The 17079-nt window shown below is 58.0% G+C and overlaps 1 protein-coding gene across 4 annotated transcripts; it reads left to right on the top strand.

The window, feature by feature from the left end:
• Positions 1-941: 941 nt before the first annotated feature.
• On the top strand, positions 942-16813 carry BCL2L1 (BCL2 like 1). 4 transcript variants are annotated; one of them, XM_065754373.1, is made up of 3 exons: positions 942-1060; positions 2997-3658; positions 16676-16813. In XM_065754373.1, exons 2-3 carry the CDS (start codon positions 3107-3109, stop codon positions 16811-16813), a joined length of 690 nt encoding a protein of 229 aa, XP_065610445.1. In that variant the 5' UTR covers positions 942-1060; positions 2997-3106. The 4 variants fall into 4 exon arrangements, with proteins under 4 accessions (XP_065610445.1, XP_065610444.1, XP_065610446.1 ...); XM_065754372.1 differs by lacking the exon at positions 942-1060 and adding an exon at positions 1921-2037; XM_065754374.1 differs by lacking the exon at positions 942-1060 and adding an exon at positions 2058-2788.
• Positions 16814-17079: the final 266 nt, after the last annotated feature.

Raw genomic sequence — 17079 nt, 5'->3', positions numbered from 1 at the left:
CTCTTGGAAATAAACGAACAAGGCTCCAGGACCTCCAGGCCCGCCTTACACCAGCAGCAGCCGCCTTGCTCCTTCCACCAAGACGCTGTGGGCAGGAGATAACATCCCTAGCTATTTCTGCAGCAGTTTAAAGATCGTTTGGTCGTGAGTCAGCAGTGACTGGCTCGGCGAGATGACAGCGGGGGTGTTTTCTTCTGCATCCAGCTGCCTACAGAACCACGGCCACATGGGTGTTGCAGAGCACTCAGCTCTTGTGCCACGGTTGTGTTATGGGTCACCGATTCACCTGGGTCGTAGCTCTCATGAGCACTAAGCAAACGGTCTGTCTCCCTCCCACTGCAGGGGCTCTGAGGGGGTAAAAACAGTACATAACGCAGTGGCAGGCCTGGCTCCCTCCTGCTACCCGACATCCCTCAGTAGGTGACAGAACGCCTAATTGCAGGACCCACGAAGGATCCCAGCATTCACGTCCCGAAGAAGCCAGGGCCCTGTAGCCTGGAGCACCAACCCCTCACACCCCACACAGCCCCCGTGGCATAGAAGCAGGCAGCCACCTCAACCCTGTGCTACATCGACCTCAGGCCCGGACCCGGGCTCACCTCTACTGACACAGCACCGAACGCAGCGTGAACACACCCTGCCAGGCCCGAACCGCAGCGAGGAGCACAGAAGAAGCGGTGCGTAAAACGCGAAAGGACTGAGAGCAAAGGAGAAGCGGCTGCCACCAGGGGGCGCCAGAGCCCACCCGTCCTCGGCGCCGTTGCGCTTGCGCACTGACACAGCAGTCCCACGCACTCTCGCGCGCCTGTTCTCGCGCATGCGCACTGCTTTTCACTCAGCCTCGCGGCGCTGCACGCATGCGCGCTGCCCCCTCCCGCCCTCGCGCACCCCCCGGCGCGGCCCAGGAGCGTGGTGCCCGCTCGGTGGTGATGCGGCAGGAGGCCGGGGACTGCTGAGCGGGCCGAGGCCCGGCGGGGCTCCCGGTCACCGTCTGCGTCGTTACCGGTTGGGCCCGCGGAGCGGGGGCGGTAAGGGCCCGGACCCCGCACCGGCCGCAGAGGTGAGGGGCGGAGCGGGGCAGGCCGTGAGCGACGCGCGTTTCCACCAACGGGAGAGGCCGCTCTCTGGCCCCGCCCTCGCAGCTCTCTCCCGGCGGGTGATTGGCTGACATTGAGGGGCGGGCCGCGTGGGCGCGAGCCCTCGTGTGCGGGCCCCGTGCGGGCGGCCCCGCCCCTCCGCGCGTGTACGGCGGCCGCGAAGGGCCGAGACGGCATTGGGGGGCCGGGCCGCCCCTTCCGCAGCCTTCGTGGGCCCGGGGTACCGGCCCGTCGCTATCCCTCGTGGGTACCGGAGCCGCTTCTGCGGGGAAGCCGGGCTCCGTGCAGTGCCCCCTCCCCCACAGGACGGGATGGGTGGGAGCCCTTTGTCCAACCACCCCGGGGTCTCCATCCCGTGGGCTGCGCATCCCTTTTGTTCCGGCCCGTCGGGGCTGTGCAGACCGTGCAGCACGATGCTCCTTGGGATGGGGGGGGGGTCACGACTCTGAACCCACAAGAGCCCCGCGGCCCTCGCCTGTGACCCAGCCCTGCACCGCACTGACTCACTGACAGGCTGTGGCAGGAAGGAAAGGTTACAGAGTATCGCCGTTTGCTCAGCGCATGAATTGCCAAGAGCTTAGCCCGTCGTTGCTGCAAGCAGAGGAGTGGCTCCTGCTTTTCTTCACAGATCGTACATTTCGTTATCTTCCTTTTGGAGTCGCTAATTAAATTCGGTTCTGCTGGAAGCCCTCCACAAGCGTGGGACCTCCCAGGCTGCTGGGGCTGGCAGGGCTGGGGGCACCGGGGGGGCACGGAGCCTTGGCACTGAGCAGCAGGGAGGGAGGGCAGGAGGGGTGGGGTAGGAGCACCGTGGGAGGGCCGGGGAGTTGCCTCCTCGCAGCGTCAAATTACTTTAATCCAACTCTCCCCGACAGAAGCCGGAGCGAGTTGAGATTTCCCAGCCCAGAGCTTTCTCACTGCTGCTTTTCTCGGGGGGTGGGTGAGTACAGAACAGCGACTGTGTGCTTTCTGCAGCCCTGCCTGCCTGCTCTTATGGGTCCTGGGGAGGAGCAACCCCTCCGGCCTCTCCTCGGGAACCCCAGGGTGGGCTGAGGGGGGGATGCAGGCTGGCAAGGAGCGTTATTGCATGCTGGGGTGCATGCAGGGACTGCAATTCCTCGTGGGGAGGAGGGCTGTGCAGAGGAAGCAGGACGTTCAAATGACTGCAGAGACCTCGGGTGGTTTAAATAACGTTACAAAAGCCCTTTATTTTCACAGCAGCGGTGGTTTCATCTGCGTGTAGTTGCTGGAAGTCTTTAGAAGACCTTTCCTGGGGTTGTTTCTGTTCCTACCTTATCCCTAGGCACGCTTTTCATACCGTGGCACCTCAGTGCTGCACTCAGCCCTGCGCATCCCTTCTCCCTCTGCAGCTGCGGGAGAAACCTCCAAAGGAGACCCCCGCACCTCTTACCTGCCGCTTTAAAAGGACGCTTTGAGCTTTTCTCCCCCCCATTTCCCCTTGCCGGGGGCCGTTCCGAGGAGCACGGGGCCGGGGCGAGCCCCCGGGGATGGGAACGGGAAGCGGACCGGCGGTCCCATAAGGGCAGTGCCGGTGGGGGGCGCGGCCGGGCCCTTTAACGGGAGGGGCCGAGTGGAGGCGGTGCTGCCTCCGCCTCCGCGGCGCTCCGGGACTGACGGAGCGGAGCGGGGCCGGGCCGCCCGCAGCACCCGCAGCTCTCAGCCTCTGCCCGGTGAGCCCCGGCTCTGCCTGCGCCCGGTGAGCCCTGGGATTGTGGGAGGGCTGGGGGTGACCCCCGGGTTCTGCGTGTGGATTCGGTTCCCGGTGAAGCTGAGTGATGAGCTCAGTGTAACGTTAAGCTATTGATGTGCACGGCACAGCAAGCTGTCGTGTTAACCGTTTCCTTGCCTTTCTTTTCCTCTGTATCTGTCTGTGCAAAGGTCGGATGTGTTCGCCGGTTGCGAAGGAGTGTGGAGCCGGGAGCTGCTGAGTGTGCTCATCTGCTTGTGCACTGGACCATGGACTCATTGAGGGCGTCTCAGGTGTGAAAATGTCCAGCAGTAACCGGGAGTTAGTGATTGACTTTGTTTCCTACAAGCTCTCGCAGAAGGGGCACTGCTGGAGCGAGCTGGAGGAAGAGGATGAGAACAGGACTGACACTGCAGCAGAGGCAGAGATGGACAGCGTCCTCAATGGCAGCCCATCCTGGCATCCACCTGCTGGCCACGTAGTGAATGGAGCCACCGTGCACCGGAGCAGCCTCGAAGTTCACGAAATTGTTCGAGCATCTGATGTGAGGCAGGCACTGAGAGAAGCAGGGGATGAGTTCGAGCTAAGGTACCGGAGGGCTTTCAGCGACCTCACCTCCCAGCTCCACATCACCCCTGGCACAGCGTACCAGAGCTTTGAGCAGGTAGTGAATGAACTGTTCCACGATGGTGTGAACTGGGGGCGCATCGTGGCTTTCTTCTCCTTCGGAGGGGCCTTGTGCGTGGAGAGCGTTGACAAGGAGATGCGGGTACTGGTGGGACGCATTGTGTCTTGGATGACCACGTACTTGACCGACCATCTAGATCCCTGGATCCAGGAGAATGGTGGCTGGGTAAGAACTGCTCTCCCGTGGGGATGGCTCCCTGCATCCTAGCTCAAGGCCAGCAGTGGTGCTGACCAGAACAAGCTGCCTGCAGTGATAGTGTTATTGCTTGGTCTAGACCTTGCAGGGCAATGAGGCGATACGTGGCCTTTCCCTCTGTGTTCTTAATGTTCTGCTGCAAGAGGGTCAGTCCACTGTGTTGAAAGAAAGAGTTAACGTTCTGATTTGTCCTCCTACTGCATCCCTTTTTCTCCTCCTTCTCCCTGGCTGTTACATAAGAGACCCATTTTCCAAGAGCCTGTGGAAATGTAATGTCATCCAAGCTTGTTCTTCAAATGGGAGCCCTTGCTCTTGGGCATGTTCCTCGTGTCATTTAACAGCAGGGAGTGGAGCTTCCTCCTCTCTGTGCTCAGCAGTGTTCCAGCCTGGCCCTGTGATCTGGTGGGGTAACAGCTACTTCTTCATTCTGGAGATGGGACGATGTCTGCCGCTGCCATCGCAGTGGAGTGAATCCCGCAAGCAGCTCTCTGTGGGTGGGCTGCTGGGAGCAGCCCCTCGCAGCACGGTGCACAGCAGCTCTGTGCCAGGGAGCTGCTGTGTCTTCAGCTGCTCCTTGCTTGGCTTGGAGCTGTATTCCCAGCCGCCCTGAGCAGCACACTGAGTGCTTTCAGTGGTTAGGTATTAACATGAATAAGCATTTCTTCAGGAAGCATTCTTGAAATGCTTGGTCCGTCTGTGCAGGACGGCATGGGACTGCCAGCGGGAGGTATATAGCCTGCAGATGTTTGAGTTTTCTCTTTGCTTCTACTTCTGCATCTCAGTGATTCCCTGCTGATGTAACCTTTACTGGTACGCACTGGAAAGAGTTCATGCTATCAATCGTTAGCATCTAAACGGTGGGAAAGTGCCTCCTTTGCATGCATGCTGTGGCCTTTTAGCCTTATTCATCCCAAGCTCCCAGCAGCCCACCACAGGGCCGCGGGGCAGGATCCTCGAGGCCAGCTCTACTCTCTCCTGGCAGCAGGGACACTCAGAACCCCTCGGGGTCCCTCAGCCCCTTGTGCTGGGCTGGCAGCTCTGGGACCACGGGGAGTAGGTGCACCCAGGGAGGGAGCAGTGCACCCAGTGCACAGGAATTCCTGGAATGTGGCCGCCCTGGGGCACTGCCTGGGTGGGGCTGCTCTGGAGCTTGGTTTCGATTAATAACCTGGGATCTGCTGGCTATTTTGGCTGGCTTTGTCTAGCCCATTAGCTCTCTCATCGCGCAGATAACACTGGCCAAATGCTGAGTTCCTTCCCCCTCCCTCTGCCTTTGGCTTTTAAAGCCACAGATTAGTCTTGGAATTGAGTGATCAAATTGAGGTTTCCAAGCTAGTGTGGCTGTTGCTGTTAGTGACGGATTGGGTTGTATCCTGGAGACCTAGGCGATAATGCAATCTGATTTTTTGTAAATGAACTCTCTGGGGGATTTAGATTAAATCACTGGTGGAAAATCACTGGTCTCTGCTTGTAGGGAATGAAATACCTCCTCCCTCTCTTCCCCACCCCCAATCGACTATCACAGTTAAGACTCTTCAATTTTTTGCGTGTCTGTCTCTAAATTCATTGTTTGTAGCAAATATTTGTTCAAACAGATTACAGAAGGGCCAGGACTGCCCTATCTGACCCACCCACCCGCTCTGCCTTTGAAGATCTCTGTTAGCCTGCTCCTCTCCCAGGGGAGCAGCCTTGCTCTCTCCTCCCAACCTTGAGTGGGGTTCCCGACCTTGCTGCTGCATGTGAAACAGAGCTGGGTGCTGCGTGGGGGCCGTAGCAGGGGGATCCAACTCAGCAGACTTCAAAAAGCAGGCTTATAAGCTCCCCTCAAGTACTGGAAAGAAGCAGTGAGATCTCCCTGGGGCCTTCTCCAGGCTGAGCACCCCCAGCTCCCTTTCTTCATAAGATGCTGTGTAGTGGCACTGGGGGCCATGGGGGCTCCTGAGTGCCTGTGGTGTGGGATGCTCCATGGGCCCTGGCATGACTCATGCTACAGGGAGCAAACTGCTTGGGGCAGAGCAGCCTCTCTCGTGCTGCCCAGCTCGATGTAGGTCTGCTCCCAGCTTTCCTAATAGGTGCAGTGAGTGAGTCCCAGGGTGGTGGACCAGCTGAACAAAGGAGAGCAGAGGATGGCGGTGGGGCATGGGCGAGTTTGCCTTCAGAGAGGGCTGCTCAGGCTGCTGAGTGCTGGACTATAACAGCTTTCCAGAGAAACCATTTTTTGAGGGGGTAGTAATAGTAAATCTTGCTGTGTAATATCAACGTGGGTATATTTTGTCATGTTTACTGTCCCTGCCTTGGCTTCTCCTTCTCTCCACAAACATGCAAGAAGATCTTTAGGGTTATTTTAATAGCCAGCCCTGGGCTGAAGAGTGCTGCTTCCTCTGTGACCCAACAAAATCAACCAGGATGTGTTCTGGAAGTAGGTGCTTTAACCAGGACTGAATCCCCTGGCTGTGAACTTTAAACAGTGAGACCAGTGGTGATCAGAGGCATCAATGGGGTGTGGAGAAATCTGGTGAGAGGTCAAACACAGGAGGAGGAAACACAAATTGAATGAAAAAGTGCCTGACGTGCAGAGGTGCATTGGCCATGCCTAATGTGTTAGAGGGAGGGAACTTAGCAGTGACAGTGTTAGGTGACTGTCTTTTCTTCAAGGTTAAATGTATAGACTCGGGCCTACATCCAGTGTCTTGGGGGGCCAGGGATAGGTCTGTGGACAGAGAGGCAAGGGCAGAGTATGTGGTGGAGGCCAGGACTGAAAGCATGCAGTCTCTGTTTGTCAGTCTGTAACTTCTGAATCCTGGCAGTCCAGGCTGTTCTGGAGTGCAGTGGACTGTTCCCTGTGAGTCCCATGCTGTCAGTGCACTGTGGCCATCAGGGCTCCATGTGCTGCTGCAGACAGATTGCCCTGCTCTGCAGTGGACTGGAAGCTGTGGTTCTCTTTGGGGAAAACCCTCAGGAGATGTCAGTGTAGTGAACTCATTTTCTGTTTTCTCAGGTTTTTTTTTTTTTTTTCTTGAATGGTAGGAAATGACTCAGAGCGTGTCATAAGAGATTGCAGCTGGGATTTCATCGTGGGCTCTTGCTCCAACCTTCTGAATGGTTTCAGGTTGAGAGCTAGACTCCCATTCAGCTCTTCAGAAATGCTTTTTGGCCTTGTGCTGCTTGCCCAGGTAAATGCACACATTTGGTTCCTGCACCCAGTGATCCTGGCTGCCCCGTTCTGCTGTTGATGTGCCCTGAGATATGCAGGGGAGCAGCATGAGGTATGCACAGCGTGTGCAGAGTCCCAGCTCCACACGGTGCTCTGAGGGGAATGCAGCCACCTCTGGGAGAGGAGTCCTGGGTGCCGTTTTGCTGCTGCCTGAATGAATGCCTCTGTTAGTACACAAGGTTTTGGGGTGCTCAGGCACTGTTGATCTTGTTTGAGCTCTCAGCTCAGCTTTATGTGTTGGCAAAGCTGGCTGCAGGATGTGACCAGGCAATAGCCAAGGATACTCTGTACTTTCCCTTCAGTGATTGTTCTATGCTCTGGACCCCTCGCAGCTGTGACAGTGGTCCCACTGCCATCACCTGCTTGGTGTGAAGAAGCGGTGTCCCCAGCCAAGCCCCTGCTGTCACTCACCAGTACCAGGACAGCAGCACACCCCAGATGGCTATAGCTGGAGCTCTGGGCTCTGCAGCACTGGCAGCTCCTGTAGCTGGTTGGGAACTGGGAGGCTTTTCTGCAGTGCTCTCCAGGAAATGCCATTGGAATGACTTCCACTGCTGCTTCCTGCCCGGCCACAGCAGCATTCCTGCCGCTAGACCGTGAAAGATGCAAAGACGTGCTTCCAGAGCTCTGCTTTTCACCCCTTTTACTCTCCTTCTCTGTGGCCTCGGGCCTGTTTTCTTTCTGCCCCTGGGCGTGTGGTGCAGTTTGATTACGTTCCTTAGATGTGTGATTACTGCAGGCGCCTGCAAGGCAGAGCTGCGATCTGTGGGGCTGGCGCTGGCTGTGACTCAGGGCAGCCGCTTAACCCCGAGCACTGCAGCACAAGGGGATAGCGTTTCCTCCCCTCCCAGGGGAGCCTGTGGGAACTCACACTGGGAAAGCTCTCTGAGATGCTTTAATCCAAAGAGCCGTGGCTTTTAAAAAGCACCTGTGAAATTATTAACAAACTGTCTCTCACTGCTCTGTGTTCACAGCTGCTCTGGATAACGCTGGCCATCCTGATCACCCTGCCCTTGTGTAGAAGGGAGCGGGGTCCCTCCCTGAGCACAGCCCCTTGTAGCTGCTGTGGGGCACCACATCCCAGCAGGAGGGTCAGGAAGGAGCAGTGTGCTCATCCCTTGTGGAGGCTGCAGCATTCTGGATGTGTCCAGAGTGCTCAGCTGGTAGCATCGTGGTGTTCCTGTGTGTGTTGTCCACCTCCAGCAGCGCCGATAGCTCGTACAGCCTGCGCCAGGTGTGCGTGGTGCCATGCTCTGAGACTTCTGCTCAAGCTTCTGTCCTTTGATTTGTACCTACCTGCTGCAGGCATAGCACCTTCCTGACAGTACAAGGAGTATTCCTCCAGCAGCTATTACCCACTAAGTGTGAAGCCTGAGCGGTCCCAGAGGATGGGTATCAGATGTAGAAGTGCAGCTGAGCTGCTGAACTGAGAGCCAAGGGGATTGATGGTGTTTCCTGGCACAGCAGTGGGAAAAGGGATGGGAGAGGCTGCCCTTCCCCTCTGGTGATCCCAGAAGGGGAGTCTTAAAGGTGCTGCCTTTCCTTCCGGATGATTCAGGGTGAAAGTACACTCACTGCAAGGCCGCTGCTGACTGTGTGGCAGGAAAGCAGCCACATTCCTGCCCTTCTGAGGGGGATGTTGCCCTCAACCACTATTGTTCCGAATGACTAAAGATGAAGGATGATAAGAGGCATGAAAGTGAAGCAGTGTTCCTTCATGCCAGGGCACTCCTTGGCTGACTGCTCTGCCCTTGGACAGGGAAAGCCAATCCCTCCTCCCTATCTCCAGAGCATGCAGAGAGGTGATTGCTGCTGCAAGAAGCTCTGAAGTTGTGTTTCAGGATATCCTGGGGACACCGAAGCTTTAATTAGAGGAAGCACTCCGGTGGCCTGCGAGAGCTTCCCCTGCAGGGGCTTTGCTGGTGGCTGTGTGGGGGGGCTCGGCTGGGGCTTGGGGCCACCTCCAGGTGGGACATACCACGCTCAGCAGCGCGGAGCGAGGTCGTGGGGGCTGGCAGGGGCTGAGCCGTTAGCAGATGGCCCCAGCTGGGGTTACCGGGGAGCAGGTGTGGGTTTCGGGAGGCGGTGTTTGAAGAGAGATGTCAGTTGTGAACCCGGGGGGCTGAGCTGCGGCTCGCACGCCAGGGAGCTGTGACCTAGTTGTGCTGTCAAAACGTTCCTTTTTAGGGTTGTTGGCTTTTTGTTTTGTTTCGTTTCTTTTCGTTTTTCTTTTATTTTTTAGGCGTTTTACTTATTTTATCTCCGCGTTTAATTTAGGTAACGGAAATTGGGAAATAAATAAATAAACAAACAAAACACCCTCCCCCCCCCACCCATCCAAGGGCTGAGATGTGCTGGGGTAGGACCTCCACCAGGCAGGAACGCCTGCTGCAGCTCCATGCAGCCAGCATCCCTCCTCCTCCCGTGCCTTCCCTCGGACACGTGCGCACGTGTACCAGCCCAGTGCTGTCTCTCAGGATCTCTTTAATGGGAAACCCAGTGCACTCAGCACGGCTGTCTGCCTCCGGGGTAGCGAGGGAGGGAGGGGCGGCCGCGATTCAGAGCATTAACCAGAGCGGCTCCTGCGGGACTGCGTGAGCGCTGCGCTGTCCTGCTCTGCCCCCTCTGCCAGTGGAAGGTGGGGGATTGGGGGGTGGGATCTGCTACCAGCGTGGCAGCAGTGGTTGTGCTGGCTGCTGTCTTGATAGCCGTTAACACGTCGTGCCCAAGGAAGGGCAGCGAGCCGTGTTCGAGCAAGGGGAACGTTCAGGGGTCTGTGATTCCCCTGGGGAGAGCTGCTTGAATTTATCGCATTATCCTCCTTCCTGCTCAAGCTTGCATTTCAGCTGTGTCTGCAGACATAGCTCTTGATTTAAGTAGATCCAATTAGCAGCTGGCTGCTGGCATCAGCTCAGGGCGGTCACCCTTGGGGTGAGGGGCCAAGGGCAGAGGGGCCAGGCTCACCTGCGGGCACAGGGCTGCCTGAGCTGGGATGGGAGCAGGGCTGCCCCGCTGGCTTCTCACTGCTGGAGCTGCTGCCAGCCTGGGGCTCTCACAGCTACCATCAAACGCTCCAAAAATGCGGCTGCCTGGCAGCATGCAGGGCTCAGAGCAGGAGCTTGCAGCAGAAGAGAGACAAGAGCTGTTGAGCAGTCCTTCAGGGCCACCCAGTGACACAGTACACGTTGCCTGCACCGGGACCTGTCCCACAGCTGGATGTGTGCCCAAGCAGAGGTGGCTGCTGCTCAAAGGAGGATGGAGCTTTCCTCCCTGCTGCAGGATGGAGGGCTCTTTGGAAAGCCAAGAGGCTATCGTGTAACTGGCTGTGTTTGTGAGCAGCTAATGCTGTGCTCAGGCAGAGCGGGGCAGCTGTTGGTCCCATCTGCACAGCGCTATGCTTTTGTTATGACTTAGGCTGCAGAAGGTCAGGGGCCTCGTGAGCATTGTGCAAGAGGAGTGGTGGGTGGCAGGACGTGGCACTGCTGTGCTTGGAGCTCCTGGCCTGGGCTGGGACTTGCAGGCAGGGGGTGTGTGTGTGGCCCCAGGCAGTTCCGGGTGACATAAGGTTTATGTACTGAGAAAATGAGGGGTTGCTACCTGCAGATGGACAACCACAGCGGTGCTGTAAGTGCTTCCATCCTGGAACACTGTGGCTCAGGAGCGTATTACGCTTGTCAGAGAGCTAATGTCTTTTATTAGAGCAACTGACCTCATTTAGAAGCTTCCAGTGCACCAGCCAGTGATTATTTCATGCAACAGCACATATGGAGGAGCCCAGAGCAGAACATAAAGTCCCCTTCTCCTGCTACACTGTCCTCGTACATTTGCTGCATCAGCTCCGTCCTCTGCTTCCTCCCCTCGACTCAGTGAGGATTTTGCTGTGAGTGACTCCATGGCCGGAATCGTTTGAGATTTCATGTGGACTAACAGGAAGCGAAAACAGAATGAGCACATCTTCCTCCTCTTCCTGCCCCTCCACCCTTTCCCCTTTTTCATTCAAGTGCCATGTAGAGAATGCTGCAGCCTCGTGAGGTGCTCGGGCTGCAGAGGGAAGGCTGGTGTGCCACTGGGATGCTGGGGGCAGGTGACACGAGGCAGCACAGCCAGGAAGCCGGCACCGTGGGGAGCAAACCTGCAGCCAGCACCTCTCAGAAGGGGCCCTGGCTGGGAGCAGGGCTTGTGGTGAGGTTAGTTGCTGGGGAGAGCTGCAAGGATCACACAACAACCCAGGGTGAGGGGAGCGTGGCTCTGCACCTGGGCACACGTGAGCACAAAGCGTCGTCGCCTTGGCACGGGTTTCTGTGTGCTGACACGAGGGCAGGAGTGCCCGTGATGTTTGGGAGAAGCGGTGACAAGGTGAGAGCAGAGCTTTGTTCCCCGGGCACTGCAGGACTCTCTCCCACGAATCGCCGGGAAATTAAAGCAGGAGCATCCCTGCCCCCGGAGCGTGCCCCTCGCACAAAAGGCGGGCAGGCTGCTCTGCCTGGCGGGGCTCAGACACCATCTGTCTGCTGGGGAGAAGCATCAGAGAGACCGTCTTTCCTTGGACTATTCCACTTAATGCTCTTCGGAAAACAATCCCATTCCCAGCAGGTGCTAATCTCTTGAGTGGATCCGGCTCAGTCCATGTGCTCACGGCTGTGCCTTTGTGCCGAGGGCTCGTGGTACCCCGGGCTCGCTGCTGGCCTGGGCTCGGGCACCCCTGGGAGCTGTGAGCCCGGTGAGCTGTGGGAGAAGCACTGATGAAAGATGGATGCAAGTAGATTAGTCACTCGCACCGTCTCCTGCTTTAATACACATTAATGTTTCAGCAGATTTCTGAAACGGGAGAGCACGGTTCCCTCCTCTGCATCTCCTGCAGCGCGCAGCCGTCTCTGGGGCAGGGAAGGGGGTCACAGCTGTCTCCGAGCCCCTTTCATGTGTTTGGAAAACGCTAAAATTGTGCTGAATGGTGTGGGGTTATTGCAGGTTCCCTGGAGCTGGTGATGAAACCAGTTTGACAGGAGGCTGCCGCGGCAAGGATTAGGGCTGGAATGTGCTAGTGAGGGTTTGTTTCTGCTTGGGGAAGAGCTGGCTCCAACCCCGGCGTTCGGTCGGGGCAGGGCTGAGCTCCCGGCCCGGTTCGGTGTGGGGCTGAGCTCCTCTCCCCTCCGCACCCCGAGCGGGCGGGTGGCATTCCCGGCCATTGTCATGGAGATGGACGGGCAGCTGCTTCCATGGAGGTCGACATCTGCATAACAGAGCCGCGTCCCCGGGGCGTGCAGCTGCGCCGTGCCGGTGTGCCCGTCCCCGCGGCCCTTCCCCGAGCCGGGTCCGGTCCCCAACCCGACGGTTGGGTACCCCAACCCGGAGCGGCTCCTGATGGCAGATCGCCTTGACACCATCGTGTCCAGGCCGAGGCTCGGGCTGTGCTCCAACCGCCGTGTTCAGGCGGGTCTGTGCGGGTGGGAGACCCGGCATTGCTGCCCTCCTCTGCGGCCTGGGCTGGAGATGGGGACGGGTCAGGGCCACCCGTGCGTGCGGGAGCCTGAGGTTGCGCCTCCTTGGACAACGGGGCACTGGGGACCTCCAGATGGCTGTGGCACATTCAGGGCTGCGCAGGGACCCGCTGAGCTGTGTTTACAGGATCCTAGCGGCAGCCTTTGGGAATACTCATGTTTTCCGTTTTTCTGAACGATCTCAGCAGCCTTCCACCCCCCCTCCCCCCCCCCCGTCCCCCGTGCTTCACCTACAGGTTTGTACATGCCAGTCCCATGCGGTGAGCTGGCAGCCCAAAGGGGCTCTGGGAACAGGTTGCTGCCGTCACGGGGCTTTGTTCTGCTCTGCACTGAGCTGCTGCCTTTTCTTCCTGTGTGCCTGTCTCCTTTCTCAGCACAAAACCGTTCCCAGCATCTCATTAACGAGTGTCTGTTCGCCCAGATGACTCCGCTCCTGGCCGTAACCTCTTAGCAGTAACACAGCTGTCCTTACAGCTAAGGTACAACAGAAACAGAGAGCCTTGTTTTCAAGTGAAACATTGCCTCGTGATGAGGATGTGTAGATTGGGAGTCAGATGCTGTGGGTCATGCTGCTGGCTCATACTCAACCCCAAGCAGAGCACTTAACCCCGCTGCACCGCTTTCAATCTGTCTGGGAACAGTGTGGGCTTATCCCGCAGGAGGTTTCAGAGAGCCAGCTCATTTTTCATGAAGCACAATAAGGTTCTGGGCTGGGAAAGCCTTTTGTGTGCACTGAGCTGGTGGCGTGGGTCTGCCTCAGTAGGTGCACGCTTACGGGACGGAGCGCAGGTGGGAGCTGTGACATGCAGCTGGTGCTGGCAGCCGGGCTCTGCTCTCCTCCTCACACACAAAGCTCGGCTCTGGTGGCAGTGGGACCCCATAGCCCGGGTGTTCAGGGCGTGGGGAAGCCCTCTGTCTGCTGCCAGCGTCCTCATGTCAAAGCTGCACCACGTGCCCCTGGCTTGCTGTGAGCAGGCTCCTGGGCCTGGCTCATCACTGCCGCTTCCCAGCACCTCCGTGCCTGCCACAAAAGGAAGCCCGGGGTACCCGAGGTGCAGCTGCCCCCTCCCCTCCTTGCAGGGGAGCAGATGGGGATTAATTGCTGGCATCTGCTGCCTTCACCTCCCTTCACAGCTCAGTGTTACTGAATCCTCTTTCCCAAAGTGCTGCAGCTTATCTTGAAAGAGGAACCTGGTCTGTTTCGCTCACCATGAATGGGATCCAGTGACTGTCGTCCCTGCTGTTCATCCCGTGCTGCTGAATGAAGGCAGCTGGCCTGGCGTGCAGAGCTGCAGGAGTCTGAAACTCAGGCTCTTCCCCATTTTCAGGCCAGTCCTGAATGCTATTTCAGCTCAACCTCGAGCCTCCTTAACGTGCTGTCAGACCCAGGACACAGAGCACTTGGAGTTGGACCCGTTCATGTTTTCCTTTTGCTGCAGCATGCTGGTCCGTGTTTGAAGAGCTGCTGCATCCTTCTTGGGGGCAGCACTGTGAGGTGGATGGGTGACAGTTTGAGTCGCTGCATCTGAAGTCCTGTGAGCTCTCCTGCTGCTGGCCCAGCAGAGCCTCTGTGTGGGGTGGCACTGGGATGCATGCAGCAGGAAGCCCCCAGCGTGGGCTGCAGCAAGAAAACAGGGTGTCCTTCCTCAGAGCTTCAAAACGGGATTGCCTCACCGAGGTAAAACCTCATGCTGTTTCCTCACTGCCTGGGCCAGAGCATCCCCCCTCTGGCGTGTGTGGGGCGGGGACAGGGATGTGACGGGTGTTGGGGTGGTGGAACAGCCTGTCCTGGGGCACAGGAGGCCCAAGATTGAGACACCAACGTGCTGTTGCTACCATAGTCCTTCTGAGCAACTCAGGAATTCCAAATATTTCCTCTCAGATAAAGGTGACTGAGGGAGGCCACAATTATCTGGACGTGTCTGGACAAGCCTCAAAGTCCAAACACGAGGCCAGAATGGTCAGAATTGGTACTCAGAGTGCTGGACTTCAGGTACAGAGTGGAGGAGGTGTGGGGCGGGGTGGGAACCTAGCAAGATGCCTTTCCCTAACCTTCAACCCACCCCCAGGCTGGGAGAGATGTGGCTTCTACCTGTTTTCCCACTGCCCCTGCTCCGGGATCACTGTTCCCAGGACACACATCTGGTATCCCAGTTGTGCTCCATGGTGGGATGAGTCCCCAGGCCCCTTGCCCTGTGCTGCAGTGTTCCCAGGGGAAGGAGAGGGGTCCCATCCAGTTCCCCCCCCTTGCCGTGCTCTGCTCCTATCCTGCTCTCCTCCTCCTGTAACACCCGATAGTTCACCATATGCATTTATCTCTTCTTCAGCAAACACTTCCATTTCTTAGAAACAGGCACTCCAAAACTCCAAAACATGCTTCTTGGAAATGCCTTTCCCCAAGCTACGGGGCACGTACCAAAGAAAAAGTAGCCCAGAGGGATGGGACGCTGTCCTGTCCCTCTCTGCCGTGGGCACCCTCTCCCTGTGTCTCTTTTCCTCTCACCTTTGTAGGCAGCTCTGGCTCAGAGCTGCTGCCGTCTGCGTGGCCCCTGGCACCTCTGAGGCCTTGCTGGGGACACTGGGGACATCTCTTTCCATGCCCCGGGAGGACCCTGAGGAGCAGGGACAGGCATGTACTTGGCACTGGGCTCAGTCACCACCTATCAGCAGAAGGATTTCCTATGCTGTAATTAAAAATATCCCCTCGGTGGGTTTATGCTCCCATCCATCTCCTGCAGCACATCACTGTTTGTTTTCATGGCCTTCCTCCTGAGACTGTTGAGCAGAGCTGGGAGCAGCTGTCCTCTGGGCAGCACCTGCATGAACCAGTGGCTGTGGGCTGCTGGGTGGAAGAGCTATGTGGCCACACAGGGGAAGCAAGACAAGCTGCGTGCCACACAGTGCAGCACCTTGATGTGCAACAGCTTGCTGTGCAACACCGTGCTGTGCAACGCACACGTGTGTGGCAAGGTGAAGGACCAGACAGGAATGCTGTCCTAGCCCTGGAGCACCGTGGTGAGGCGTGACACTAGCGCAGCACCAGCCAGGCTTATCTCTGCTTTTCCAGAGCAGCTGCTTACTGGAACAGCATTCACTTATCAGGGAGCAGTGACCTTGCTGGGAAGATGGCTTAAGTCATGACACCGCCAGCCCGTGGCTGAGGCTGAGCTGCAGGAGGTCCCAAGGCCAGAGATGCACAGCACTGGCTTCCTGCAGCCCTAGGGCTCCTGCTCAGCTCTGATAAACGGGAGCAGTGAAGCTCCCTGCATCCTGCAGCCTGCCTTGTTGCTGACCACAGGGCCGTGTGCTCATCCTTGCTCTTGCAAGGGTTTATCCAGGTTCTGGGAATTCCTCTTGGCTTTGCAGGGGCAGTGGTGAGGGGCAGTGGCACTTTGCTGCGCGGTGACATCTGCCCAGTTCTGGCTGTGGCTGGGGATGCAGGGCTGGAGAGGCCGGCTTGGCTGGGCTGGGCTGGAGCAGCTGCATTCCTGGGCTGGTGCTTGGCCACACTCCCACAGCCTGGGGGAAGGCAGGGCTTCTTGTCCAGCTTTGCAGCAGCGACTTTTGCAGAATCCAAATGCAAAATGCAGAGGGTGCTGTGAAGTGATCCAGCCAGGACAGGGGAGCAGAGGAATCGTGTGTCCCTGAACACAGCAGTGCTTGCACTGGGACCATGGGCTGCAGCCATGCTGCTGCTCCTCACACCTCAGCAGCAGAGTGCAGCCTGACACTGGTTCAGTTTTTCTCCTGCAGTGATCACGCTTTGATGCTAATTTTAGAGCCTTGTGGTATTCTCCTTGCAAATCTTTCCTGGCATCGACTTCTCTCACAGCCAGTCCTGTGCTTCTCCCCTCGCCCTGCGTGCATAACTCAGAGCAAGGAAGCACACGGCGTCCGCCATCCGCTCTGTCCCCACCGCCTCTTTCCTGCCCATGGGAGCCTGGCAGCCCTTTTGCTCCTCCCACCACTAGGGCAGTGAGGCCCTGGCACTGCTGCCCAGAGAGCTGCGGGTGCCCCATTGTTGGAGGATGAGCTGGGGAGGGACAACTGCACGAGCTTTAAGGCCCCTTCCAACCAACCACTGACTCCCGGGATGGCTCGGCCCTTCCCAGCTTTGTGTTGGAGAGCCCAAAGCCTGAGGAGCGGGGAGCAGAGCTGAGGGAGCCCTGCGAGGTCTGGGACTGAGGGAAGGCTGCTCGCCATGGCTCCAGCTGCTCCCTGCTGGCACTGCAGCCCCGCTCCTTCCCCCTGCTCACCGCTCTCCTCTGCCCGCAGGAGCGCTTTGTGGACCTCTATGGGAATAACGCTGCTGCCGAGCTGAGGAAGGGCCAGGAGACCTTCAACAAATGGCTCCTGACCGGGGCCACGGTGGCCGGAGTGCTTCTGCTGGGATCCCTGCTGAGCCGCAAGTGACCGCCGCATCCACAGCTCCCGAGCACCGCGGGGCGCACACCCTGCGCCGCCCAGCTCCTGTCCTTGTAGCCCCTCTCATTCCCCGTTGTGTTTTAAAGGCGCTGAGACCGACGCAGCACTTCAGCCAACAGCTCCCGGTGCCGGGACAGATCCCAGCAGGTGGGAGGAGTGCTGGCTAGAAGGCGTCCCAGCCCTTGCAGGATCCTTTAGATCACTTTGAAAAGAATAAACAGACTTATTTTTGCATGTGTGAGTGCGTGCGTGTG

The sequence above is a fragment of the Cyrtonyx montezumae genome, unplaced genomic scaffold, assembly GCF_038088225.1.
Source record: "Cyrtonyx montezumae isolate F1298 unplaced genomic scaffold, pur_monq_1.0 scaffold_9, whole genome shotgun sequence".
Classification (NCBI taxonomy): Eukaryota; Metazoa; Chordata; class Aves; order Galliformes; family Odontophoridae; genus Cyrtonyx; species Cyrtonyx montezumae.
Note: the sequence above shows the minus strand (reverse complement) of the source record. Positions and strands in the feature narration are given on the sequence as shown.

What these genes read in the sequence shown, in the direction of transcription:
- BCL2L1 (XM_065754373.1), top strand. Translation starts at nt 3,107, where the DNA reads ATGTCCAGCAGTAACCGGGAGTTAGTGATTGACTTTGTTTCCTACAAG. An exon ending in TCCAGGAGAATGGTGGCTGG is followed by an intron (nt 3,659 to 16,675) that starts GTAAGAACTGCT and finishes CTCTGCCCGCAG; the next exon opens with GAGCGCTTTGTGGACCTCTA.